General features: G+C 42.6%; 3 protein-coding genes across 6 annotated transcripts in view; 2 read left to right on the top strand and 1 right to left on the bottom strand.

Annotated features, from left to right (window-relative positions):
• The first annotated feature begins 236 nt into the window (after nucleotides 1-236).
• trim59 (tripartite motif containing 59) lies at nucleotides 237-5,719 on the top strand. Its single transcript, XM_070970410.1, has 5 exons — nucleotides 237-299; nucleotides 1,976-2,281; nucleotides 2,390-2,611; nucleotides 2,711-2,920; nucleotides 3,599-5,719. Exons 2-5 carry the CDS (start codon nucleotides 2,027-2,029, stop codon nucleotides 4,202-4,204), a joined length of 1,293 nt encoding a protein of 430 aa, XP_070826511.1. The 5' UTR covers nucleotides 237-299; nucleotides 1,976-2,026; the 3' UTR covers nucleotides 4,205-5,719.
• A 203-nt stretch (nucleotides 5,720-5,922) lies between these two features.
• Nucleotides 5,923-24,971, bottom strand: smc4 (structural maintenance of chromosomes 4). 2 transcript variants are annotated; one of them, XM_070970403.1, is made up of 24 exons: nucleotides 24,744-24,971; nucleotides 23,115-23,272; nucleotides 21,936-22,126; nucleotides 21,173-21,364; nucleotides 19,959-20,135; nucleotides 17,707-17,871; nucleotides 17,147-17,274; nucleotides 16,767-16,907; nucleotides 16,032-16,182; nucleotides 13,952-14,116; nucleotides 13,587-13,820; nucleotides 13,188-13,373; nucleotides 12,806-12,967; nucleotides 12,289-12,514; nucleotides 12,076-12,152; nucleotides 11,470-11,622; nucleotides 11,155-11,281; nucleotides 10,707-10,896; nucleotides 8,219-8,363; nucleotides 7,690-7,863; nucleotides 7,371-7,553; nucleotides 6,930-7,162; nucleotides 6,656-6,839; nucleotides 5,923-6,226 (listed from the first exon to the last, which is right to left on the bottom strand). In XM_070970403.1, the coding sequence occupies exons 2-24, from the start codon at nucleotides 23,260-23,262 to the stop codon at nucleotides 6,056-6,058; spliced, it is 3,903 nt and encodes a 1,300-aa protein (XP_070826504.1). In that variant the 5' UTR covers nucleotides 23,263-23,272; nucleotides 24,744-24,971; the 3' UTR covers nucleotides 5,923-6,055. The 2 variants fall into 2 exon arrangements, with proteins under 2 accessions (XP_070826504.1, XP_070826505.1); XM_070970404.1 differs by lacking the exon at nucleotides 24,744-24,971 and having other exon boundaries at nucleotides 5,928-6,226; nucleotides 23,115-23,350.
• Nucleotides 24,972-25,375: 404 nt separating this feature from the next.
• Nucleotides 25,376-25,979, top strand: part of ift80 (intraflagellar transport 80 homolog (Chlamydomonas)) — a 34,800-nt gene continuing 34,196 nt past the window's right edge. Inside the window, exons 1-2 of one of the 3 annotated variants that reach the window (XM_070970405.1) lie at nucleotides 25,376-25,664; nucleotides 25,876-25,939. In XM_070970405.1, the coding sequence (XP_070826506.1) occupies nucleotides 25,903-25,939 (37 nt within the window). In that variant the 5' untranslated portion in view covers nucleotides 25,376-25,664; nucleotides 25,876-25,902. Of the gene's footprint in view, nucleotides 25,749-25,875; nucleotides 25,940-25,979 lie in introns of all 3 variants that reach the window. The other 2 variants (XM_070970406.1, XM_070970407.1) reach the window with 2 other exon arrangements.

Below are 25,979 nucleotides of genomic sequence, written 5' to 3' on the forward strand. Positions count from 1 at the left end.
ATTTCCCGGATGAAAGAATGGGGAAAAGGCAGGCCTTTACATTGTTAAGATAAATATTTGTACATCCCCCTCCGTGTGCGGACAGACGCAGATTTACACAACTACAGTATGGAAATACCACAGAACATTTTTTTCGTACTTTCTACACCAGCATATGAATGTGCTGCAGAAGTGTGGTATGTTGTCGCTTTTCCATCTCCTGTGTTAACAGGAATTCACTAAGAGCACGTGAAGGCAGCACAAGAAGGAACAGGAAATGAAAGGTCTGTTTTGGACAAACGGTTTGCTCCGAACAGACGGTGAGTTTCTGACTAAAGACTTCTCTCTTAACACCTTTTAAAGCGTGTATGTTGCGTCTAAACGAAAAGCTTAAAAACGGCAAGAGAAATAACGTTAGAGCTTGCTGAGAAAGTAGCCACGGCAGCTGTAATGTGGCTAACATGACGTTACGGGTATTTGGGTTAATATGTGAATGTTACATTTTCTCCATTAACCCTTATATTGAAAGTTTCTTGGCTTGTCATCCGTTGATTAGCGGCCCGGTTAACGGTGTTTGATGTGTTTCCTGTTATGGAGAATCAAGCTGACCTGCGAACTTAACCTGTCCGGTTAAGAAGAAAAGAAGAAGAAAGATGTTAAGCTTTAAACGAAAGACTTATACATGCGCACATGGCTCCGATGAACTCTCCATTGAGCCTGATCGATAGTATTGATCGGGCCGCAGCAGGACACCTGTCACCTGTTGGGATCTGAGCGCCTGACGTGAATCGCTGTAGTTTGGAGACGGATCAGGTTTGGGGGACAGTTGAGCAGCCTGTCCTCCTGACCTGTGTGTGTGTGTGTGTGTGTGTGTGTGTGTGTGTGTGTGTGTGTGTGTGTGTGTGTGTGTGTGTGTGTGTGTGTTGGGACTGGGTGGGTCCTGGCAGAAGGCCTCTTATTGTTGCTGCTGTGCCGGCTGTAACCAGAGGAGAGAGAGCCCAGACACACACACACACACACACACACACACACACACACACACACACACACACACACACACACACACACACAGCATAACTGATCCTCTAATAGGAGCTCAGCCCGTCTGTTCTCTTGTTTTTCAGACATGCTGGTCAGACTTAGTTGAATGAAGCAATCCTTTTTAGTTAAGCTTCCCAATGTTAATAGTTTTATACTAATTGGCCTTTTTATTAGGTACACCTGTAGAATCTACTGCAATCTAATGCAAATGCTCTGCATTAAAGTCTACTTTTCTGGTGTCTAATGTTGAGTTGACACTGTCACAGAGGTGTTGATTCAATAATATGTTTTCCCACTGAGGTCATAGTGAGGGTGTTGTACTGGACTGCATCAAACGTGCATGCTGATTAATCTGCCAGTTATGTTCTCGATTAATTGATCTGTATAAAGTAGAATGGCTTTTCAGCCATGACGTCAGTGATAAACATATGACTGAACTTACACTTTTCCAGCAGCGTCAGCAGGACGTGAGCATCATGAACTTCATAAAGGTGGAAGTCATGACGGAGCTCTTGTGGATAACGCTGACGTCTTGATGGCGCTGAAAAACGGGTTTCACACAGTCATGACAATTCCACACCCTCCTGTAGTAAATCTTATTTTGACTAAACCCAATTAGGAGTGCAACTGCAGATCGGTTTCATTGCTGAATAATCTGCTGAATATTTTCTCTGTCATTTTGTCCGTAAAATGTCAAAATGTCCTCTTGTTAAATCCGACCAGCAATCCAAATCCTGAAGATACTCACGAAAACAAGGCAAGCATCAAATCAGCAGACGTTTGACAACCTGGAACCTTCAGGTGTTTTCGGAAAATGACTGAAACAATTATCAAAATAGTTGCTGATCGAGTTTCGATGGACTCTAAACTCAATCTCATGTTGTACCATTTTTTAAGTAGTCACCATGTTATTTTCACAGCTGTAGCAAGTTAATCCATCCTGCTGTCCTGCCAGATCTTCCTCTCCCTAAAGCTTCCTTCCTGAGCCGGGGCTCTAGTCTCCACCATGGACAGCCTAGAGGAGGACCTGACGTGCTCCGTGTGTTACTCTCTGTTCTCTGACCCGCGAGTCCTGCCGTGCTCGCACACCTTCTGTAAGACCTGCCTGGACAGCTTGCTCCAGGTGTCAGCCAACTACTCCATCTGGCGTCCGCTCCGCCTGCCGCTAAAATGTCCCAACTGTCGCAGCGTGGTGGAGCTGCCCCCGATGGGCATAGACGCTCTGCCCACCAACGTGTCTCTGCGGGCAATCATCGAGAAAGTAGGAGAGAATCACTCTGAAACACGCGCTCTTTGACTGCAGACCAGTCTGAAATCTGCTCCTGCAGCCGTACCGTGCTGCTTCACTTTGTCCTCGTGTGTCTTACAGTACCAGAGGGACAGCGAGCCGCGAGCCCCTTTCTGTCAGGAGCACCACAGGCAGCCTCTGAACATGTACTGCGTCCAGGATCGGCAGCTGATCTGTGGGCTGTGTCTGACCGTCGGGCAGCACCAGGGCCACCCCATAGATGACCTGCAGGCGGCCTTCATCAGAGAAAAACAGACCCCATCACAGCTGCTGGCCAGACTGTCTGAGCGTAGATGGGCACAGGTGGGGAATCCTGAGTTATGGAATATATGACATCAGTTCAGCTGAATATGTTAATATAAATGCAGTCACAAACTCACCTTCCTGTTGGGTCCCTGTTAGGTGTGTGAGCTGGGGGAGCAGCTGGAGCAGGAGAAGGCCCGATGCGAGGGTCTGGTGAGGCAGGACCGACAGGAGGTCCTTCAGTTTTTTCAGAGGCTGGAGGCGGTGCTGGCCAGGAAGAAACAGGCCTGCCTGGAGGCCCTGGACAAAGCCGGTGTGGAGGTGTCCCGAGCCTACGACCCGCTCATCCACAGAGTAAAGGACCTACAGGTGTGTGGTAGTGGTGCATCAAGTCATTGTCACGCATTCAGTGACCGTTTCCAGCCCTGGAGCGCATAATCCAGATTCTTTAGCCTGAGAAAGATTTGCATATTTATGGCTATGCAAGCGTTTGGGTCACTGCATGGCTCAAAGCGGTTTTATGATCTCAGATTGGTTGCATGAGGGTCACAAAAATCCTGTGCGTGAACAATTTATCATTACATCTAACGAGTTTAGATTTAGCTACTTTCAGAGGCTGACTGGCTGACGAGAGGCGTCCATGTTTGGTTTGTGTTCAGGCACCTCTAAATTCTTTAGCAGTGTTGGATGTATAAGACCTTTAGGAAAAATCTTGTGTCTCCCTGTAATTAGCAACTAGTAATTCTGGAAATTCCCATGTGAAACTGATGCAACATTGACATCTATTTATGAGCCGCACATTAATTTTCACTCTTGATCATTAGTCTATAAATCATTACTCAGCAGTGACCTCTTCATATGGGTCATTTTGCCTGAGAAGTCCAAAACCCCAAAATATTCTGTTCTGAGAAGCAGGAACAGGTAAATGTTTGCTAGTTTTACTGAAGTTTAAGTTTTGTCCTTTAATGTTCATCGATTGATTGATTGCCTGATGGCCTCAGCACCACCAGTGCTCCACAGCATCGATAACAGGCTTGTCTCCTGCAGGAGGAACAGCTGGACCTCGTGTCCTTGGGTTCCGCCGTAGAGGAGGAGGACTCGCCGCTGGTTTTCCTGGAGAAGGTGCATTTGTTCAGAGAGAGGGTGGAGGAGTTCATTACAACCCCTCTGCCCTCAGTGATAAACCTCTCGGTCACCCCGCGGGCAGAGGAGTACCTCCAGCAGCACTGGCCCAGCGTGACCATCGGCAGCCTGGAGGAAGCGCCCGTGCCTAAGGTGTGCTGCTGCACCAGATGTGGCGCCGGCACGGAAACTGAAGCCGCGAGGGATCGGCCTGAAAGCTGGGTGCAGGACGTGTGGTCTGAGCTGCAGCCGACTTCTTCCGTGGTGCTGCTGGGGCTGCTGCTGCTGCTGGCGGCGCTGTGGGTCAACCCGGTGGGAGGGGCGTCGCTCGGTTTCTCTCTGGTCTCCCGCTTCAGTCAGTTAGTCCACGGCCTGAGCAGTGAACTGATCACATCTGTGTGGGACATGGCGGGGTCGGCATACACGGTGATGGAGGCCGTCGTAGGAAGATGGAGCTCTCACCTGTCCTCGGTGGGTGAAAAGGCCTTCCAGCAGCTGGCTGCCGTATTGAAAACTCTGAAGTCGCACTGACAGAGACCAAACTGGAACCCTCAGCTCTGACTTAGAAGCTGAGAAAGTCTCTCTTCTGTATTCCTGCAGTAAAATCGACCATATCAACCCCCGAATCAACCAGAAAATCCCATTTAAACACCTGCTGCTTAAGATCGTGCAGCCCTGGGTCTGTTTTAAAGCATCACGTCTGAGAGTCAAGGGCGTATTTAACAAGGAAAACAGTGAAACTGTAGAACAAGAAGAGGAATTTTAAATTAAGACCAACCTTGAACCTTATATGATGACAGTAAACAGACCAGGATGCATTGCAGGTACTTTTCTTACACTCCTTTGTTTATGTTAATGCTTCACCACTCATAGAAATGATCATTAAACGGACTACAGGTAGCTTTAACAGTCCCTCTGATCCCTCTGCGTGAGATACACGAGCAAACCAGACCGTCAGACAGAAGACTTTTCCATCCTGTTATTCTTCATGTTTTTTTGTAGTTGCTTTAAATGTATCCAACTAAAAACAGCAGAAATAACTTTTACATGCATTAACTGTCAATGCACATAATCTTCGTTGGAGGGTGGATCTTTCCCTTCAGATTCCCAGGGGGTCCCACGCAGACGGGATCTGACTTTCCAATTTTCTGCCAGAAAACTACACAGAAACTGTTTTTCAAGTCTTCAAAAAAACTTTCTGTAGCTGTAAATCTTTTCACGTGGACTCATGTTATTGTTGTGCGTTTGCCTCTTCGGGGTGTTTTATTCTGGTCGAACCACTCGTAAAACATTTCATCATATCAAACGCCAGTAAAATATTTCTAACATAGATTCAGGTTTGCAAAGAGCATCGTGGAAAGGTGTTCAGTACAGAAACATTAAATCGGTGCCTGGAGACTCTTAAATCGCCTTTCCCATCATGCAGCGGGCCTTTTCGGTAGCTTTCCTGTTGTGTCAGAGCTCAGGACAGCAGTTGAGCTGCACATGTATCTGCTTTCAGCAGACTGTTTACAGTATGTGGACTTCAGCGGCCGGGGGAGTGGAACCGGACGCAGTGGACCGCAGATCATGTTGCAGTGATGCACAGCTCCGAGCGGCCCCCTCGCTGTGCCTTTAACCATCACGCCTTTACCTCGCCCCACCTAACAGCCTTACTTTAGTGGACTGTAATTCCACCAGGATCAATAGGTCTGGCTACAATTCTATTTTTACTGCGATGGTGCACTTAGAGTCTATTTTAAAGCTTATTACAGCCTTTGGGAAAGCGTTACAGTACATCCCACAAATGCTTTTTATTTTGCTCGAGCAGGACTGAAACACTGATGTGAGCACATACCAATATGCTGCGTTCCTAAATATTATGTACACAGCTACGATGCTATCTAGGATCTCATGTTACTGTCAGTATCAGACTTAACAAACAGCACTTTGCTTAATAGGTTTGCAATTTATAAGAAAAGTCGTCACCCAGACCTGTTGGAGTGTTTGTATTTTTGTAATCTGCACTTTTTTTAAATGTCCTAATAAATTTGTTCAGATGCTTTAAGTTTCTGTCGTATGGGTCATTTTCAAAAGCCACGTGAGCTGCAGTGAGACCACTGACTGATGCTCTCTACAGTTGTCTGTAGTGTGAAATATGTGATGTTCCCTTCAGTGTAGACACCTTACAGACTGCACGGCCAACATATCTTAAAAAAAATGTAGGTTAGTGCACGTGTGAGTGTTAAAGTGAGTGCATTGAGCAAAAGCAATTAACAGAAAACTTTTATTGATTGAGAAAGTAATAAGGGATAGCAGCATTTTATCATGAGGGACAAAATAAAAAGATGTATAAAATATTTACACAGTGGAAAACAGACATGAACGGTTAGCAGAGACTCTTCAGGCTTTAGCGGTGACGGCATCGTGCTCTTTGAACACGATGGTCTTGGGGTTGATTCCCACGCTCTTGGTGGTGTTGTGAGTTTTGTAGATGCCGATGAGACGATCTGCGATCTCGAACATGTTGTTCCTCAGGGAGATGATGATGAACTGAGCGTTCTTTGTTTGCTCCTGCACAGACATGAAAAACAAATGACTGATCTGAGGAGAGACTGAGATTCAGCTGAGTTTAATTTATCCTTCAAGAAGGACGTGAACATTAAAGGCTGAGCCCTTTATTTTGATCCAGCTCCCAAAAACAGGATTTTTCTGAACTCCTCCATTATTCCAGTGTTACACAACAGAATCAGTGAGCGATTAGTGCACTGATTAGCTCCAGTTCTTAAACCTAACTGCAGCTCAGTTGGATCACTATCATCCAACAGCCCCCCTGGACTCACGCCTTCCTCAAGGACACCAGAATTAGTCAGATGTTTGACAATAAGATGGCTCTTCATGACACATCACACCGCTTAGCTACTAAAAACCTACTTTGTACTCTTTAACACTTCATCATGCAGCTTCTCTCACTGGCCAACACACGCGTGGGTCCATACTCACGTAAATATAACAGGCGACGATGGAGACGTTCTTGAAATCCAGAGCAGCGTCGATCTCGTCCATGAAGTAGAGCGGCGTGGGTTTGTAGTGGTGCAGAGCGAACACCAGAGCCAGGGAGCTGAGGGTCTTTTCTCCTCCTGACAGGTTAAAGATCTTTTTCCAGCTCTTCTTCGGAGGACGCACACTAAGAGAGCGACAAATGGACCATCAGGAATTATGTCTAGTCAACAGCAATCAACAAAATGTCTCCGTGTTTCTTTTCTTTGTCTTGTACCTGAACATGATGCCCTCAGAGAAAGGGTCCAAGCTGTCCACGAGCTCCAGCTCTGCGTCGCCGCCCAGTGTGAGCATCTGGTAGTTTTCCTTCAGCTTGTTTGTGATCATGTTGAACCCGGTCATGAACTCGTTCAGGCGCTGTTTGCGCAGGTCCTCATAGGCGCGTTTGAACTTGTCCCTCTCTGTTGTGATCTCGTCCAGCTGGGCCACGCGCTGCAGGTACATCTCCTCCTGAACACACACACACACACACACACACACACACACACACACACACACACACACACACACACACACACACACACACACACACACACACACACACACACACACACACACACACACACACACACACAAACAAGATTTATCAATGACGCCATGTGTGAAGCTCTACTCAGGTGACATAGAGACATGCACACACATGTATATTTGTTCGTACCTTCTTCTTGTACTCTGCAATGGCCCCGAGGTTGGGCTTCATCTGAGCACATCGAGTCTCTAACGTGATCATCTTGTTGATGATCACGTTGGGATCTGAGATTTCTTCAAGTTCGGCAGAAGTAAGAACAGGAAGTTCCTCTGCCGGCTTGTCTTCCATGGCATGGAGGGACAGCTTGGCGGCCTGAAGGGCATAAACGAGTATGATTAGCTCTCAGTTAAAGACGACCTTCAAATGGCCACACATGTGCTCCAGACAATCAGGAATGTCAAATAATTTCCAAAAATAAAACCGAAGCTGTTCTAGAATTCTCAGCCACCTCTTTCTGCCAGTGTTTGATCTTGCTGTTGTGTTCGGTGATGGTGGCGTCGATCTGCTCGATGCGGAGCCGGACGCTCAGGGACTCCTCCTGCAGGGCGTGCTCCTGCTGCTGCAGCACCTTGATCTCCTTCAGCACCCCCTGATACTGCTCCTGCACCTCGGGAAGTGCGGCCTAGAGGACAAGAAAAAACAGAGGGACTCGACTTACAGGTACAGCTACGTATATATTTTAAAAAGCACAGTGACTGAGAGAAATTGTTTGAGATCAGTTATCACCGCATACCCACACTCCAGTAGGAATTAACTTTATTTGAGGAAAACACACTTTGGTGAAATGTGGAAGCAAATTTTTCGTTCCTTTGTGGCGCTTTGTCACCAACCTTTCACTGCATTTTTAAATTCCAAGATGCATGAACTTAGCTATCTACACCACAAGAAGAGCAGGCTTTATGATAAGCTGTCTTCTTGTGAAATGACCACTGTTGGATAAATTGATAGAAAATATTGAGGCATTTTTCAGTGCTAACCTCAGCCTCCTGACAGGCCTTCATGATCTCTCCAGCCTCGTCTTCCAGTTTCTTCAGTTGCTCTGTGAGCTCAGCCATGGACTTCTCGTTCTCCTCCAGCTCCCCCTGCACACGATTCACGCTCTCCTCACACTTCTTCAGGTTGCTGCAGGGCCGAACACACAGGCTGTGGTTAATATGTGCATGAGTGGGGAAAGCCGATAATGTCAGGTTCAGTCTCGCAAAACTAAAGTGGGGTTGGGTGGCTGCTGAGGAGCAACCATCTTTCAATATGGTTACAAGGATCTCAGCTCAGTGACACTTTTGTCAGCTTTTAACATCAGGATCTGACGTTTATCACAGCTGACCCGTGCTAACAGTGCATCTACACGTGAGGTGTAACATGAGCAGCAGCAGCTTCATCTGTGTCTACACACGATGTGTTCAGGCACTGTGTGAGTGTAGGTCACCAGTGATTTGGCCGAACTCAGAGCCCAACACACAGTCTCTGTAGCTACATGTGGAAAACTGAAGAAAATAGAACCTAAAGTATAAAAACACATTCTTGGTGATTATCCAGCCTCAGTAGACAGCTGGATTGATTAAAATAGGAGAATATTTGTTCCGTCACATGAAAGTGAGATGGACGCCACAGGGGGAATAAACTGCAAGTCATCTTTGAGTCAAATACAGTTTGTTGTCGAAAAGTTTTCCACTGTCAAACTAGAATTACAGCCTTGTGATTACGAAGTTGCAGTTTGCATCCATCTCTGCACATCCCAGCTGCTCTAACGGACATGTTTTTCTGTTTCTGTTGTCAGTGGACTGTACGAGGGTAAAGTGGTGATTTGATGCGGCTCATAAATACTGCTTGCTAAACAAGGCTAACGGTAATCCCCGCACCGCTGCACTGAGACCCTCACTCAAATTAATATGGCATGCCTGTGAGGCCATCCAACATAAACAGAAACAGATCAATGGCAACACTTGTGTGATGAGGTGTACTGACACGCAAACATTAACTAGCAGAAGGAATTAGAGGCAATAAAATGCATCTCAAAATGTTTGTTATACACAGTGTTACCAAACCAGGGAAACTGCTGGCTTAGTGTAGGCGGGTATGTGCGTATTTAAGAGTGAACATGGTTAGAAGCTGCATCGAAGCTGTATTTGACATCAAGGAAGAAGAACTTTCACACAGGCTGCCTCAGTGCGTCTCCATTGTGTTCTTAACTGTCCGGACTGCTCCTTCAGATGAGCAAACCATGTCACACACAACCGGGGTGGGCAGCATATGGGTATCATCACCATCACTGGGGTCATGCATAACATGCAGGGCTATGAACGTAATCATAGAAGTGAAGTTACACCCAGTAACTAGGATTTTCCTCGCAATAACGCCGACTCTAGTAACACGATGATGTAGAAGGTAACATTACAAGCACCACACCAACTTCTCTGTTGGCCACAAGACCCGACACAAAAGTCCTCATCCACGCCCACCATTGGAGAAAGTGAAGACCCCGTGGATTAACGTGATGGAAATGTCCCCACAACAACAGCAACAAGTGGAAAACTCTTAGGCAAAATGTGTGATAATCATTTCACGTCAGACTGTTTTGAGGGCAAATACAAGAAAACTGGAAGTCAAAAATGGATCAACACAGACTTCAAACTTAAAACCTGTAAGATTTTTATTCTGCTTTACTATTGATTTTGCCTGTTAGCCTGTTACGCTACAGCAATGTTGCCGTATTTAATATGAAGAGACAGTCAAGAGAAACTGAACATTAAGCCTCATTTGAGCCAATTAAATAACCAGAGTAGTAGGTTGGATGAGGATAACTGTGCTCTTTGTGTCATCTCATATAGTCAGATCCAATGTTATCTCCACACTTCATACTGCAACACACGCTCAGCTGGTTGTGTTGTTACAGGAAAGCTTCCTCTCCTGCGTGCTGTGTTGGTATGTGTGTCTGTTTTAGTTGCTGCTGCCACAACATTGATTAACTCAGAGAAACCAATGACAGCAACAGGAAAATGGAATTTCCCCTTGTGGGACTAATAAAGGAATATTGAATTGAATTGAATTGAAGAAGAGAGGTCACCCTGAACCCTGGTGCAGGCTGTCACCCCTGCAAGATGAGCAGGAGAGACACCTGTGGACAGTCTGGCATGCCTCAGTGACACATCACTTCATAACAACTAAAATTAAAACTCTGGAGAGAAGAAAAACAACAGTTCAGCACTCCCCTTAGAAACATTTCACGCTAGCTTGTTTTGAAAAGAATTTTGGAGAAAGGAGAATTTCATATAAAATTGACCCAGACACCAACAAATGCACTCAAACTAAGTTGTTACATATGGATCAACATTTCTGACTACTTCATACAGTATTTATAGTGCAGGAAATAGAGTAGCTGAACCTTCTGACTTTAAACAAAGAATGAGTGTGTGACCAGTGCAAACACATGTAATTACAGAGCTTAAATAAGCATCATTTTCTCACCGGTCAGCTGTCTTTATGGCCACTTGAGCCTTGGTTATGGTGGAGGAGCAGTCATCGAGCTCTTTGTTGACCTTGTCAAGCTTGTCCTGTTGAGCCTTTAGCTTGTGGCTATTGATGTCTACAATCAGGTTGTGGAGCCTTTTAACCTCATTTTCCACCTTTCCAGCCTTACTGGATGCTGCCTCAAAGTCTGAGAGCAGGGACAGAACATGGACAAAGGAATACAACTGAAAGATAATATTCACATAGGACATTCATGGAAAAAGGACAAAAAAGGTCATGTAGACATCAAAACTAAAAATAACTACATGTGAGCATTTTGACACCATATGATTATGAGTGTCATTCATTTCTACAAACTCAGTCTAAGAGGAGATCAAATACCTAATAATATTTATTTTATCTAACCATTAACAGTATATCTGCTCAGTTTACAGGAGGACCCCACCTTTCTTGAAGGCCTCCAGGCTCTTCTCCATCTGTTTCTGTTTGGCTTTGTCTGGGGCAGCAGCCAACACATTGGCCTCCAGTTCCTTGATCTGAACTTTCAAGTGAGTCTCCTGGTCAGCTAAACTCTGAAGGAAGAAAAGAAAGAAAACAGTCAGGCACACAGGCTCAGAGTGAGAAGTTTTTATCAGTTCATACCATCACATTTTATGGTTGCTAGGAAGAATAGAGGTTATTCAATTTTAAATCACAAATACACCCAAATGAGTGAAACAGAAACACAGTGAATGAAAAGGAAGAGGTAAATCTGTAGTACAGTTATGCTGTTGGTGTATTTCTCCAGGGTGTTCTTCATATCTCGGAGCTGCGGCTGCAGGCGCTGGACACTCTCCTCGAGCTGCAGCTTTTTCTCTTGGCAGCCCTGCAACTTCGACACCTTCTCGTTCAGGGCGCTCTCCATACGGTCGAGCTGCAGAAAGCACATGGAAGTCATCGTGTCTCGGGCGCCAATTATCTTATAGCAGTGTCCATATTCATCCAGCATCTCAGAATCACTTCGAGGAACTGTTCTGAAGGTTATTTATGAGGATCTCTTCACCCATTGGAGTAAGGAGAGGAGTGAGTATCATCACAGTTTTATGATACTGAGAACTCAATGAACATGTCTTAAATTTGTCTCTGTACTTCTGGTTTAGAATCAAATTGACTGACAGTGTGAACGACTCAATTATTTGATACAAGAAAAAACAAATTATTGCATTAATAGCTCGAGTTGTAACAGTACAAGAACATGTCTCAGCTTTCTGCACAGTGTGCACCATTGTGTAAATGTAGCCATTACCCAGGACAAAATCATTATTTCAAAAGTAACAATAAATATGGATCACTCTGAATTTTGAGTGTGTGTGTAGTTTGCACTCACCTCCCCCTGGGAGAACTCAGTGCCAATAGAGGAGCCCATCCTGCCCTTCAACACTCTTCCTCCTCCAGTCATGGTTCCTGTGAAGCACACACCGAACAGACTTGTATGAATGTATGTGCGTTATCATTATTTTCACTGAGGGAGTCACAAATTTACGAGCTAGAGAGAAGCTAAGCCATTTAAAGTTAGGACAGAAAAAAGCAGGCCACCCACCAGCCATCTCGATAATCTGTCCCTTCAGGGTGACCACTCTCCAGCGCTTGTCTCTCTGGAAGGCCATCCTCGTGGCCTGCTCCATGTCCTGGGCCACCAGGGTGTCCCTTAGGGCAAAGTAGAAAGCTGGACGCACACTTTCATCTTTCACTCGCACCATGTCAAAGAGACGAGGGCTGTCCTCTGGCGTGCGAATGGGAGCCATGTTCTTCTCCCACACCTTCATCTAAGCAAAGGAAGTGAGGATGAATGAGATGGGGCAGCAGATAAGGAGACCATTTGTTTTATCGGTGAAAACCTGAATACACAGTTTAGAGTTTGGTAAATGTACGTCCTTATCCACAAATCCCACTAACAAACTGGTACCATATGTGTTTGTGGTCAAACACAAAGAACTGAATGACTGCCTGTGCACCATGTATATTTCACAGAAAGGCTAAACCAATCCAGCATTTAAGGGACAAAACTGACAGGTTACACTCTCTTGATTGAGGATCCCAACTGTAGTGATCTTTACCTTGTCAAGACCAATGAAGGTGGCAACCCCGATGTTCTGTTCTTTGAGGAACGTGACACATTTCTGAGCTGTGTCAATGGTATCCACCACGATGTTGTCCAGAGCACCACAACTTGAGGAAATGGCCACATCATACTTTTCATCTATGGCTCCAAGGTCTCCCTATAAGCATCACATTAAATCATAAATACAACTACTATAGACTTTTCATAGACTTTTATAGGCTTTTCATTCAAGACAATGAATGCTTTGATGCCAAAACAATGCATTAGTAAATACACTGGCAATACGGAGACTCAAGTTTCTGTGCACACCACAGCTAGAGGACCAGAAATTTAATTGTTGCTGTGTACCCCTGAATATGAATATAACAGCTTTTTACCAATCTTCCAAGAATGCCAGGGATTCTGCCACTCTTCTTCTGCTGCATTAGGGCATCCAGGACCTTTCCTCGACTGCGATTGGAGGACAAGGAGCTCTTGGCTTCATCTACCTTCTGCCTCATTTCCCTCACCACTTCCCTCGTCTCATTATCCTTCTTCATCAGCTGCCCCAGCTCTTCCTCATCCTGCAGAGAAGAGAGGAGCAATTCAAGGAGAAGCTCAAACAAATGACGCCATCCACTGTGCACGAATACCCACCCAACAGATGTAGTGAGTACAGCTGGATGTGTGGTGGTTTCAACACAAGTTACTGATTTTTTATTTTTTTTTTACAGCTGCCATTTAAATGCTGCAAAAACTAAATGGCATTTAAACATCGGTGCTGAGGTTGGTTTTACCCTCTTGAGCTCCTGTTCTTTCTGGGGTATTTTGACTTCCAGGTCTTTGATGGTGGCCCGGCGCTCGCGCAGTGTGTCAGACGTTGTCTGAAGTGTCTGCTTGGCTGTGTTGAGCTGTGTCACAGCTGTGTTGTGGCGGCTAAGGTAGATATCAAGCTCTGACTGAGCCAGGTCCATTCGAGACCGGGTCTCATTTACAGCCTTACTGAGCTCCATCAGCTCTTTCTCTTTGGTCTGGAGGAGACAATAAGAGAAGCAGTGAGATTGGAGGATGAATTGACAAGATTTTACAGAAATGTAAAATGCTTACTACCTTAAATTTAGCAAAGCGTGAAAAATACTAACACCGCAATCTATATACACACCTCTTTGTCCTGTTGCAAGCCGCTGGTCTCTTCCTTCAGACTCTCCATCACCTCTTTAAGCTTTTCCTCTTCTTTCACTTTCTGCTTCTCCAGCCCTTCCTTGCGAGCTGTTGCCTCAGAGATGGCCTTTTCACTGCTGGCTGGTACACAGCGCACTTCCTCCAGCTGAAAGATGAGCCAGACAGGAGAATGTTGTCACTTGTCTAGATTCAACTTGAGGACACATTTCATCAAAGCACACTTCATCCCACCACAGAGTAATAGCCCTTTGCCTCTTAAATTAGATGTTGAGATAAAGGGATCAGTGAAGACTTCAGGAGACAAAAGGTATAAAGTAAATGGATTGAATACATTTTGTGCCAATGCCAGTTACAAGCAACTGTGCTACACATTCAGACACAGGCCAAAACACACAACTGTAATCAACTATAAACACACATTTGGGACTGAGCAAGCCCTGGTTAAGACTAGCACAACAGTCTGCTGCTTGGCAGGACCGAAACAAGGCAAGGAGTGGTGTGTGCGTGTGTGTATGTAGTCTATGCTGTGTAGGGTTAACTGCGGGTGAAATGTGAATGTGGCTGCTGGGAGTGTTACACAAGTCAGGCCATAGTTGACTACCACACAGCAGAACAGTGCTCTCCAGAGGTCTGCCTGCCTCTGACCAAGACGTTTCCAAAGCACAGCCATTGTAGGTGGAGCAGATAGGGTTTTAGAGCAGAGAGAGAGATGAGGAGAGATACCTTCAGTTACCAGAGAACTCTTAACTGTAGGTTTGTGTGAAAACAGTTTTTCACCAAGTTAGAGAAAGATCAGTCCAAAAGACAAGAAGTTAATTAGTGGTGAAAGAGAGCATGAGTGGGCTATCAATAGGCACACACTACCAATCAACTTGTGTGTTACTTCACAGCCCCCTAGTGGCTGGTTTAGGGCAGATAGCCCTTCCTGCCATGAAATGTGATTTACAAGTCTATACAGGTTTTATTTTTTTTTTCCTATGGATTAAGTCAATAAATTTTGAATTACACAGATTTCTCTTTAACCAAGGTAAGAAAAAATATGAGAAATTAAAGCAAGGTCCCTACAGACTTGTTTAATTTTCCAGTCACATGTCAGGAGCAGTATTCATATTTTCTTTTGTACTAGAGCTTCACTGTTTCACTGTATTTAGTACTGCTTTGCATGGCTGTAGCCATCATGCAGAATAGTGTTTCACTTCTCTGGAAGCAGTAACGCTACCAGCAGCCTGGCTTTTTTTTTTTTTTTTTTTTTTTTCTTCTTCAAAATACACCACATTAGCTGGTGTATTTTTACATAAATTTATATCATCTTTAAAACTAAGAGAATACTTAATTTTCAAAAGAAACTCCAGGGAAACATTTTTAAATTCTTTATCTCTAGGACATTTATGACTGTAAAACCCATGTTTATAATTGCAAGTAACTCATTTAAGACTGAAATTAAAAGGAACACACTAATAGTACAGCGACATGTGCTTACAGCTGTACAACATGAACCTGTGAAAGGTGAGATGCTTTAAGGGGAAAAAAAGCCCTTCAACAAGTGATTCTAGTAGATTTGACTTCAAACTAAACATACAAGGCATGAGGAGAAGTTAAAATCTTTGTTTAATTCTGCAATTCATTTATCACTTATATGCATGTTTCTGTACAGCCTTGACAAATGGCTTTTTCTCTAGGCCCCAAAACAACAGCCCCTTGTGTGTTCTATAGGCAATGGAAATTGTATTTTTAGTGCCCATGTTTCTGTCTTGGCTATGAGACAAAATAAACACATCAACACTGGAGTGTCATACAGCTGGTGCTAGTTTGTCTTGACTTAATGCAGCCTCTGTATTTGTTCATGGACATATATTGTAAATAATGAAAAATGGCTGCAGTTACACTCCGCTGACAGATTATGTGTGTGTGTGTGCCTCTGAACATTGTGAGAATGTGCACTGTGATACTGTCAGAGTCAAATAATCACAACTACTGTACAGTAGCAAACAGCAATACTAAGCTAAATGAAGTCATTGAAATGTGTGTAATAGTGGACCAAAAGTTAGCAGCCAACACACCTTTTCTTTGTCCTTTTCCAGCTGCTTCTGCAGCTTCTTGTTCTTGCTCTTGGAGTGTTTAATCTTCTCACGCACTTCAACGTCCTGCAGATCCAGCTGGGTGAACTTCTCCTTCTGGGTCTCAATGTACTTGTTGAGCTTATTTTGTTTCCTGGTGAAGGGACAGCATTTTAAGTGGGTACATTCGAGTCAACTGAAATATTATCTTAACTATGAGAATCTGAAAAAACAAACAAAAAACAAAACAACATATGTACATGACAAAATGACTCACTCAGTTCCTAAAATCTAACACAGGAAGCTCTCTACAGTAAAGCTTAGCAAGCCCTGAGTTCCTACACATTTTACATTTCAAAGGAATTTTTGCCAGTTTTCAAACAAGAGGGGGGGGGGGGAAATATAGACATATATATATACACCTATGGTCACTAAAGCAAAGAATGAATGCCATCTAGAACAGCATCAAGTTATTCTTTTTATTGTTTTGGCAAGGGAACAATTTCTATACTTTTTTTGCAACCATTTGTGGAACAATCAATTTTTAGGACAGACAAATTACTACTGTTCCTTCTGTACTTTTCCAGACCTGAACTGGAAGTTTGACTGTAAACAAAAATATACAGGGCAACAGAGGCCCTGACAACAACCACAAAATTATTGAATTAGCAGAAAAGTTAGTGACCTTCTGAGCATTTTAAATTGGTTCGTAGAAGAGAAGATGAGAAAATGCCTTACTTCTCCACGTTTTTAAGCTCTTGGTTCATTTTCTCTGTCTCCTGTGATATCTTTGTATTTTTCTCAGTGAGTTCCTTGGTGTCCTCCAAGATCTTCTGCTTTTCCTGCTCTTTATCCACCACACGCTTCTGTAGATCATGACTAATGACAAAGAGACATCAGGAAAAACCTGTGAGGTTAATAATTCACACATACAACAAAGCAAATGGGATCTGACACCAAGGAAAGGTCATGCTGCCCCCATGACAGTTTCAAAATAGAATGTAAAATTTGCATTTTTTGTTCTTTTCTACACTACTGTGGGGTCTACATTGAAATTTAATGAGATGATATTATTGTTTAATTTGTCTTGCGCAGAGAGATGGTGTTGGTGCACTCACACATAGTACTGGCAGAGCTGACTCTTGTGTTTGAAGATGTCATTCTCCAGAGTGAGGAACTCCACAGCTTTGTTCTTTTCCCCCTCCAAAGCATTCTTCTCCTTTTCTACTAGCTTCACTCGGTTTAGCTAGGAAAGCGAACATATTGCACTACTTAATATCAGGTGACAAAACTCCAATAAAATTCCTACACGTAAATCATATGCATTAGTGTTGTGTGCAAAACTAGATTGTTGATAGTGTCTTCTCATTGTCTCCATCTTTCTAACGTTGTTATATTTTGATAAAAGCTATAATTGCTTTAATTTGTTTCTGATCACTCACATATCTTGTTAACTACACAGATCACGAATAAAATAAATAAATAAAAAATAAAACAAAAATAAAAATATATTATTTTCATCTTAGACATATACACCAAAAGCTTCCAAACACATGTACACACAAATTAAAGTCTTCAAAGTCTAACCTCCACTGTGCAAATGCACAGCAAACGAAGCCAGGACACAGAAAGGAAAGTTATCTTTTCTTTGAGCAGATAGTGTATGAGTGTGTGTCACCTTCTCTCCCCTCTGCTCATTGAGAAGCTCGATGCGGCGGGACAGGGTTTGGATGGGCTCTTTGAGGCGGCATGAGCCGATAATGTCCTCCAGGTACTCCAGCATGCCCTCGTCATGCTCTGTCTGACCTTTAGGCTTCATCATGGCAATCTGCTCCACCTCGCCCTATATACAACCCAGAACAACAAATGGACAAAGACATGCACGCAATCATTCACAGAAAAATTTAAATTAAAATAAAAAATAAAGCTAAAAAGTCTGATAAAACAACTCTTCTAATTTGTAATAATAAAATACAACAAAATGTCCTCAACACTCATTCTTAGATATGCAGAAGATATGTGGTGACTAAACTTGTGCTTCTACACACACAATTTGGCAGATATACACATACAGTCAGTGTACCAAAAACTAATTTCTAGAGTTTCCCTTTGAGAACACGATGGTTTTTCCGACTCAGAGAAACTAAAAATAATCCCCAGTATTACAAACTAACAGCTTTATCAATTCAAAACAAAACGAGAACATAATATCAAAATACTGAACTACTCATTCTTAATAATGGACATGGTTCATTCAGACACAGTGTCCTGTGTAGCATAAATAGTGCTATCAAAGACATGCTAAACATGCTTCAGAACACTTAAGTATCAATGCTCTAACAACACATTATCACCCCCACATCCCATCCCACCAACAACCACTACCCATTACAGAACTTGTGTTAAAATTACAATTCACAAATTTAAAGTGACAAACAAACACCAAGCTACTTCTTGTAGCTACACCTTAGCTGAATTTCTAAATACTGCACATATAAACTACTTGGGCCCAAGCTAGGGACAATGCTCCAGTGTAATTATATTAGTCTGAACATGTGTTCATTTTTATTTATTTATTTTCTGAGATTGGCTGACTTAGAATACCAATATTGCTGCATAATAAATTTCAAGTTAAACATAAATTAAATCCAGATATGGCAAAAACTAAGTCTCAAATTTTGCTTCATTTATATGTGGGAAAATAAAGGCAGCTCACATATTACTTTTATGTATGAAAGGAGAAGCCAGTAGAGGAAGGAGGGGGGAATCCCACATCATCCTCTGCTCTGACCAGTGCACAAAATAGACAGCTTCCCCTTAGCCAGAGGCCTGGAAAAGTGACCTTGGAGAACAAGCTAAAGCCTCTTCCCATAGTCATGCAGCCATGTCATAGACAGAGAGCTGAAAATCTAACATCCAAAGAGAGTGAGAATGGACATGCACACACACACACACACACGCACAGACAAACACACACAAAGTCGAGCAAGACACATGTAATCAACCAACTAACCACAAAACCACAGTGGAGGGTAGAAACCAAGTGTTCACCTGAAACTACCACATACTGTAAAAATAATGAAAAAAAAAAAAAAAAGTACAAATTGGAACAACAAAGATTCATCTTGTTTCACTCTGACATGAATAATCATCCCACAAGCCCTGGGTTAATCAGTAATAATGTGTAGTTCACATGTGTAATACAATCAGAAGGGATAGAAGTGTAGCTAGTGAGCAAACTCAGTGCAGCACAATGCAAAATAAAAAATTTGAATAAAAAAAATCGAACAAGAAAAACAATTCCAAAATATACAGGAATGCACTACATTCACAGTGGAGGCAAAAACAAACAAAATGTTGAACCAATATAAAAGCCATGGTAATATGGAGGGTGTTTGATCCAGCCACACTGAAGCAGCACTGCTAATATTGGGGTTGGGGTCTATTCTCACACGCCAATATTTACGTGCTGCTAAAGCGTGGCAGGTACATGGGAAAGGGAGGGGAAGGGAGGTCCAACCTGTCCCCACTGGTGGGTCAACCCCATCAAAAATTTCCCCCTCTACAAAATCTGAGTTAGTTGTTCAACTACACCACTCACATCCGGATCCACATATGGGTAAAATTGCATTTCCTTAAAATTCTAAAGCAGCAAATAATGGTTCGCACCTTTTCCACATTGTTTCAAACCATGATGCGCTGCTATAGCAGTCTAAGGGGCTCGCAGAGGACACATCCTCTCCTTTCCAATTCCAGTGCAACAGGTTATCCCACAGACAGGCATGGCTTTAAGGTAGCCATGAAACATTTGACTCAAAGAGGACTGGGAAATGGGCAGGAAATCTCTTGACAGAATGGGATGGTCACAGCAAGGATAAAAAAGCAGAGTTAGAAGTGGAAGAGGAAATTAAATAAAAAAATCACAATTACCTGTAAGATCAGAAATCTGTTGTGGTCTAGGTCAATACCATGGCTTCGGAGTAAAGCCCCCACTTCTTTGAATGTGGCTTTCTTGCCACTGATATGATAGACTGAGGAATTGTCTTTGTTGGCAGTCCTGGAAACATAGAAGTTGCTGTTGGGGATGACTTCGTAGTCATCTCCTTCCTGGCTCAGAAGGGGGGAGGGGCAGAAGACACAGAGGAGCTTAGAGCAGAACAGTTCAGGAGAAACTCAAACAGCTCTACACATCAAATGATAATACTCATAATACTGACAAATCCACTGAGGGCGGTGAAAGGAAAACACCCCACATTAAAAACAATTAAGAAAAAAGGCTTGTTTAAAAAGCACACAGCAGATCCAGGCCAGCTACACTACATGTAAATAAACAATATCAATATTGACGTGCATTATATCATGTTACATTTGCAAAATTAAAACATGATGGATCAGATGAGATTAACAATGCAATGCAAAAGGGTATGTCATTTACCTGGAAATGTATTAATTTCAGAAACAACTCTAATAATTTTAGTTGTGTACACCACCTCTTAAAAAATATTTTTAAGTTTCAGAAATGGAAGATTGTAAAGTTGGCAGAGTTAATATGAATTATGCCATTAGTTTAACAACTTGATTTTAATTTACTGTGAACTGATGGACCAAACAGAAAGGCTTGGATATATTTAACAGTGGTCAAGGCAAAACGTACACCCCCTGTGCCAGATCAAATATAGAAACATGTTTAACCAATTCTTTAAACTAGAGTCAGTTTTAAAGTAATCTGTGATGTAATATGACAGACTACATTTGCCTCTTATCAGATTTTATTGACTTTTCACAGTACAGTCAAATAAGTAGGGCCTTGTAGCTAAATGACACATTTAAAAATTATTCAAAAATAGGAGGAATCAATTCAGCACGTTATGAATTGAATAGTGCATTTGTGGGTGTCAGCTGTAACTTTCATGATTGATTTGAGTCTGTGTTTAGTCACTGGTGTGATAATTGTTAAGCAATATTATCTCATGAGAACTGAGGAAAAAATATATTTAAAATTCCAGAAAAATATCTGTCCACTAGAAAATATTTCTAGTCACCCCTTTCGATTCAGAATGTGTATTGATTATTTCAGGAGTGGCCAGAGTGAGTGTAGTGTGTGTTTGTGTGACAGAGATATGGATATATAGAGATATATATACCTTATCAATAATCTTTTGAAAATGCACCTCCACAGTACAGCTTTGCACATCTTTGTGTTTATCAGAGCTGTGAATCAGCACTGAGAGCTTTTTCGATCTGATCTTTTGAGCTCTGTATCCAAACACAAAGAGCATCGAATCTATCACATTGGACTTCCCACTTCCATTTGGACCAATGATGCAAGAAAAGCGCTGAGAGAAAGATAAAAAAATATATATAAATCAATTATGTAACAATACACTGCATCCACAAACAAATAATGCAAATACCATACCAATAGAAGCTGCATGTGAGCATTTCAGCATAGTAAGATAGTGACAGTGAGTGTGTTCCAAGTGGGTGTAGTTAAGATTTATTTTAATGTACCTATACTGGCAGAGCAATGGGGGGAGCAGAAAAAGGTGAAAAGGCAAAGTTTAAAGAAAGTCATAATTTAAGGGAAATGTCAGCACATCACTAGATCACTACCCCTTGTACGATACACTCACTAAATCAAAATGGAGGAGTGAGACTTTTTTCACTTGGAAAAAAAAAAAAAACTAACCAAAAGGTTATACTGCAGTGCCATAAATATTTTTGTACTTTTTTTGTGCCTTCCACGACACAAGGAAACATGTTAACACCTACACAACATGAAATTAAAGTCAAATCACATAACACTGAGAAACACTATAAATGATGGTAAATCTGTGAGCTTAACACAACACATTAACAAAGTATTTCCCACACAGGGTTGACATTTGTAACCATGTTTGGTCGTACCTTGTGAAAAGGCCCCAGAATCTGCTCGCCTGCGTACGATTTAAAGTTGCGATTAACTAAATGTGTTATCATGAGGCGAGGAGCGCCCGGTTCATTGGTCATTGCTGGGGGCGGGGGTGGAGGGATGCTACCGAGAATCTCCTCCAAACTTCGATTATCAACCGCCTCGGCAGCTTCCCCGTGAGACGGATCTGTGGCACAGAAAAAGTACAACTTTTATTCCTCTGTGCGAGTCTTTTCAGGTGGGGGACAGTGGTGCATGGGGGAGGGGTAGAGGAGCTAAAAACAAACAAACAAAACAGGCAGCAAGTTACAACAGCAGTCAAACAACGACTCCCGAGAAAGTTGACAGGCGTTATTTTTCTTTGTTCTCAAAACAAGAGTCAACCCAAAAAAAGAAAGAGACCATGGCCGCTTATGAACAAACCCACATTATTATACAAACGCTCTCCACGAGAAGCGTTGATACGTGAGAGTAGATGCGCCACATTCATTTCGTCGATAATAAATAACTAAACCGTACATTTCGATCACCAACGCCACATTTTCACTCATGCTGAACTGCACTCAAAACAGAGACAGGAAAAATCTTGTTTTGTGATAACAACGTCTAAGGTAAAACCGATTATGTTGCCATCATAGCAAGCCACAGCGACCTGTCCAAAATCTATTGTGCTCACATAAGCATAAACAAGCTAAGGGGTCGATGTTTGTAAATTAAATTCTTGCAGCCAGACACCCTGTCAAGCATTTCAACATATCCTAGAGAATACAGACATCACTTAATGCTTGTGTGCATCTTAAGCTTCGCGTTTGAATTAGCATACAAATTACAAATGATCAAGTTAGAAGAATTTAGACAAACACCCTTTTGGTGTACTACAGAAAACGATTCATTATCCGAAATAAATTAACGTTACCTCGTTTGCTGAGAAGATCCGAGGAAGAAGTACACTCGACGATATCAAAAGCATCTCAAAAATTATAAGACATTTATTGATGACTGACACTTTAGAAAAAAATATACCAGCCATTCTACCTACGTGTTGAGATTAAGCAAGAAAAAATGCTCCACAACTGTGCCAATTGGCCACGACCAATACAGCAATACACGCAACGCCATTGAGTGAACACAACTTATTTAGATTCACAGACACCAAAACAGCCTTTGTTACTTGCCAGTTGTCGGCGGTGCCTCCTCTTGGCCATTGGAGTTGGTTTCTTGAGGGGGTACATCCAGCTCGTCTTCGGAGTCATCCCGAGGCTGCGACCCTTTCCCTCTTGGCTTGGCGGAGGCAGTTGAGCTCTTTGCAGTTTTAGATGGCATGGTTTGAAATCTGAAGGGGTCATTGGTAAAATGGAATATCCATGAGTGGTTTTTGTGCCTGTCAATCTCCCAACTCCACTTTTAGTCGGTCACACGCAGCTACCGTTGTCAGGCTTAAATCATTACCACAGTCAGATCTCACTGCCGCCCATCTAAATGTTAGGCGGTTTATCTTATACATGGTAAGTTAACGAGTTAACTATGAAAAAGACTGTTTGTCAGTTGAACAAAGTGAGTTATTAAAAAGGGCTCTCGGCCTAATAGCATTAGAAGAGATGGCAGCGATCAGGCTGCCAATCGGCGTGATGGCTGAAGCGAATAAGATGCTATTCTAACTCTAAACCCAAATAACAGTAAAAATTAATGGCCTCCTCCTGTGACAGGGTGGCTTCAGAATCCTTTTGCATCCAACGTGAGCATTTGATTCGCGCGTCACCAAGTTGGACAGTTTATGACCCTTGCAATGTTGGGGGGTGGGTGGGGGGTAAGGTTAACGTAACGTCAACTGGAAAACAAATTCAGTTAATATGCAAATAGCTAAATTCTCTCCCCATAGTCCTTAGCCTAGCCCGTGTCATATGGTCAAACAAGCTCTCCGGTTGGTGGTGAAGATACGACGTCCTGAGATAATCGAGGTCTCAAACTAACATGTCAACTTTAATCCCCGCAACTTTTATGTTGGGGGGGTGGGTCTAGACGGGCAACCTAACTCGCTAGCTAATTAGAAAGTACATCCAACGAACGCATGTAACTTGACGGTACCGTTGGACTAATGGTGACGTTGTAATTAACAGTCACGCGTACGTTTGCCATATATGTTCAGTAACTCTGTAACGCCAGGTCAACGGATTAAAAAAAAAAAATGCGTAGCGTTAACTTTGCCACGTTACTGCGCTGTTCCCTCTCTGCTAATGTTAAGTGTTGTAGCTAACTGTCTAATTTAAAATAACGCAGCAATGCTAAAGATAACGTAATGGCTCATTTTGAGTTGCAGCGTAAGTGCGTAGTGGACCTGTAACGTTAACGCAGCACTGTAACGTAGACTGTACTCAAAGTAAGCATTATCTGACTTGAATGAGGCACTTAACTTAGCATTTACCCAACTAATGTTAATGTTAGTCATCATTAAAGCTTAAGTAGTTGACGTTAACCAGACAAATGTATTGTAGGTCATAGTTTGGCAACCTTCTGTAACATTAACATTATCGCAGACAGTCGGAAAAGATGCATGTTACGGTTAAGCGTTTGTCTCTACGAAAAGATTAATTTTGCGTTAAATGTAACAGAAGGCAAAAAAGTGATCAACTCTCATTCCACTTCAGGATATTATTAACGTCGGTCAGTACGTTTTCCACCTCAGCTAACGTTAAAACTTAGGTTAACGAGTGAATAATGTTGAGCCTGGGTTGGAACTAACGTTATGCTTTTCAGCAATTAGACGGAACCCAGCCATTACTTTTAGCTAAAATATTCCTGTATACCTTCCACAATATGGGCACCGCCTGTCAAGAGTCTTCCTTTCTGAACCAAATCAAGATTTCAAAAAAGTATTCGTTAATCCAAAATCTGGCAAATATAATCCACAAAATTTAGCCCCGTGTCATTCCGAGCCGCTCTCCTGCTTGAAAACTCTAACTTGTAAATGGCGCCTAAACTGTGCAGGCGAACCAAATTCGTTACAAACTGACGCAAGGCACCATGGAACGTTCAAAGGGCAAAGGAAAAAAAAGCCACGAAATTCAAAAAAGGGGACGAAGCCAACTCCGCCTCGCTCCAAACAAACCCATAATCATATGACAAAAATAATCAGACGATTAACAAAGAACGCAACAATGCCTCTTTATAATATTACATACTATGTAAGATTGTTGTCAGCCTTAAAGTTTCTACGTGTTTAAACGGTTGCTTGGTTACAGTTGAACGAAGTCCCGCCCGGAGGAATAGTTTACATTTCAGGAAGTATTGTTAGGTGGATCGATGATTAGTGTTAGTGACTTTTGATTTTAACGAGTTCACTTAAATGCATTTATTTAACAGATGTCATACTGTCCCTGTAAATAATTCGAAATATCCGTTTTCAGGGAAGCGAGACTTGCAACTCTCGCGATATCTTACTTTTCAAGCTGTTTGTGACCCAGATTAAATGGCTACCAAACGTTAGCTTTGATAACGTTAGCGATAAATTACAGGTTATTCATGGACTGGCGCGCTATGTACTGTTTTGACTAGGAATGCATCTTTTGCTGGAGTAAATGACACGCACACATCGCTGGTTGTCCCACCGTACCGCCGGAAACGTCATAGCGATGTCTGCTTTAACCAGAAAACCAAGTTAACGTTAGCATTCAAGTCACAGGCAAGGCTCGGGGACATCTGAGGATTCACGTTAGCAACAGTGGCAGGTACCGTAGCAACTGCAGACGCTTGTTTCTTTAACCGTTACAGCTACCGGAGCATGCAAACTGCTGACAGGCTTTGTTAACGGGGTAACCTATCAGTTTTCACTTTTGATCTTCTGCAATGTTGTGTTTTGTGTGTTGGTTTTGTCATTGGTGTATTAAAATGAGCGTTAATATGAGAGTTAGTGTCACTTAACTGGCAATTTCTTGTTAGTTCAGGTATCAACAGCGAACATCCGCCATGAGACTGAAAACATCGCTGCTACAGGAACCCAAACATATCCTTCTCCTGATGTTGTTAGCTGTCCAGCCTCACGT

This window comes from Chaetodon trifascialis, chromosome 9 (genome assembly GCF_039877785.1).
Source record: "Chaetodon trifascialis isolate fChaTrf1 chromosome 9, fChaTrf1.hap1, whole genome shotgun sequence".
In the NCBI taxonomy this organism is placed as follows: domain Eukaryota; kingdom Metazoa; phylum Chordata; class Actinopteri; order Chaetodontiformes; family Chaetodontidae; genus Chaetodon; species Chaetodon trifascialis.

Excerpts from the sequence above, each read along its gene's own strand:
- trim59 (XM_070970410.1), top strand. The coding sequence starts at position 2,027 with ATGGACAGCCTAGAGGAGGACCTGACGTGCTCCGTGTGTTACTCTCTG. Across the intron at positions 2,282-2,389 it reads TGCGGGCAATCATCGAGAAA|TACCAGAGGGACAGCGAGCC; the intron begins GTAGGAGAGAAT and ends TGTGTCTTACAG. Across the intron at positions 2,612-2,710 it reads CTGAGCGTAGATGGGCACAG|GTGTGTGAGCTGGGGGAGCA; the intron begins GTGGGGAATCCT and ends GGTCCCTGTTAG.
- smc4 (XM_070970403.1), bottom strand. The coding sequence starts at position 23,262 with ATGCCATCTAAAACTGCAAAGAGCTCAACTGCCTCCGCCAAGCCAAGA. Across the intron at positions 13,374-13,586 it reads AAGAACAGGAGCTCAAGAGG|GATGAGGAAGAGCTGGGGCA; the intron begins GTAAAACCAACC and ends TCTTCTCTGCAG. Across the intron at positions 12,515-12,805 it reads CCTTCATTGGTCTTGACAAG|ATGAAGGTGTGGGAGAAGAA; the intron begins GTAAAGATCACT and ends TCCTTTGCTTAG.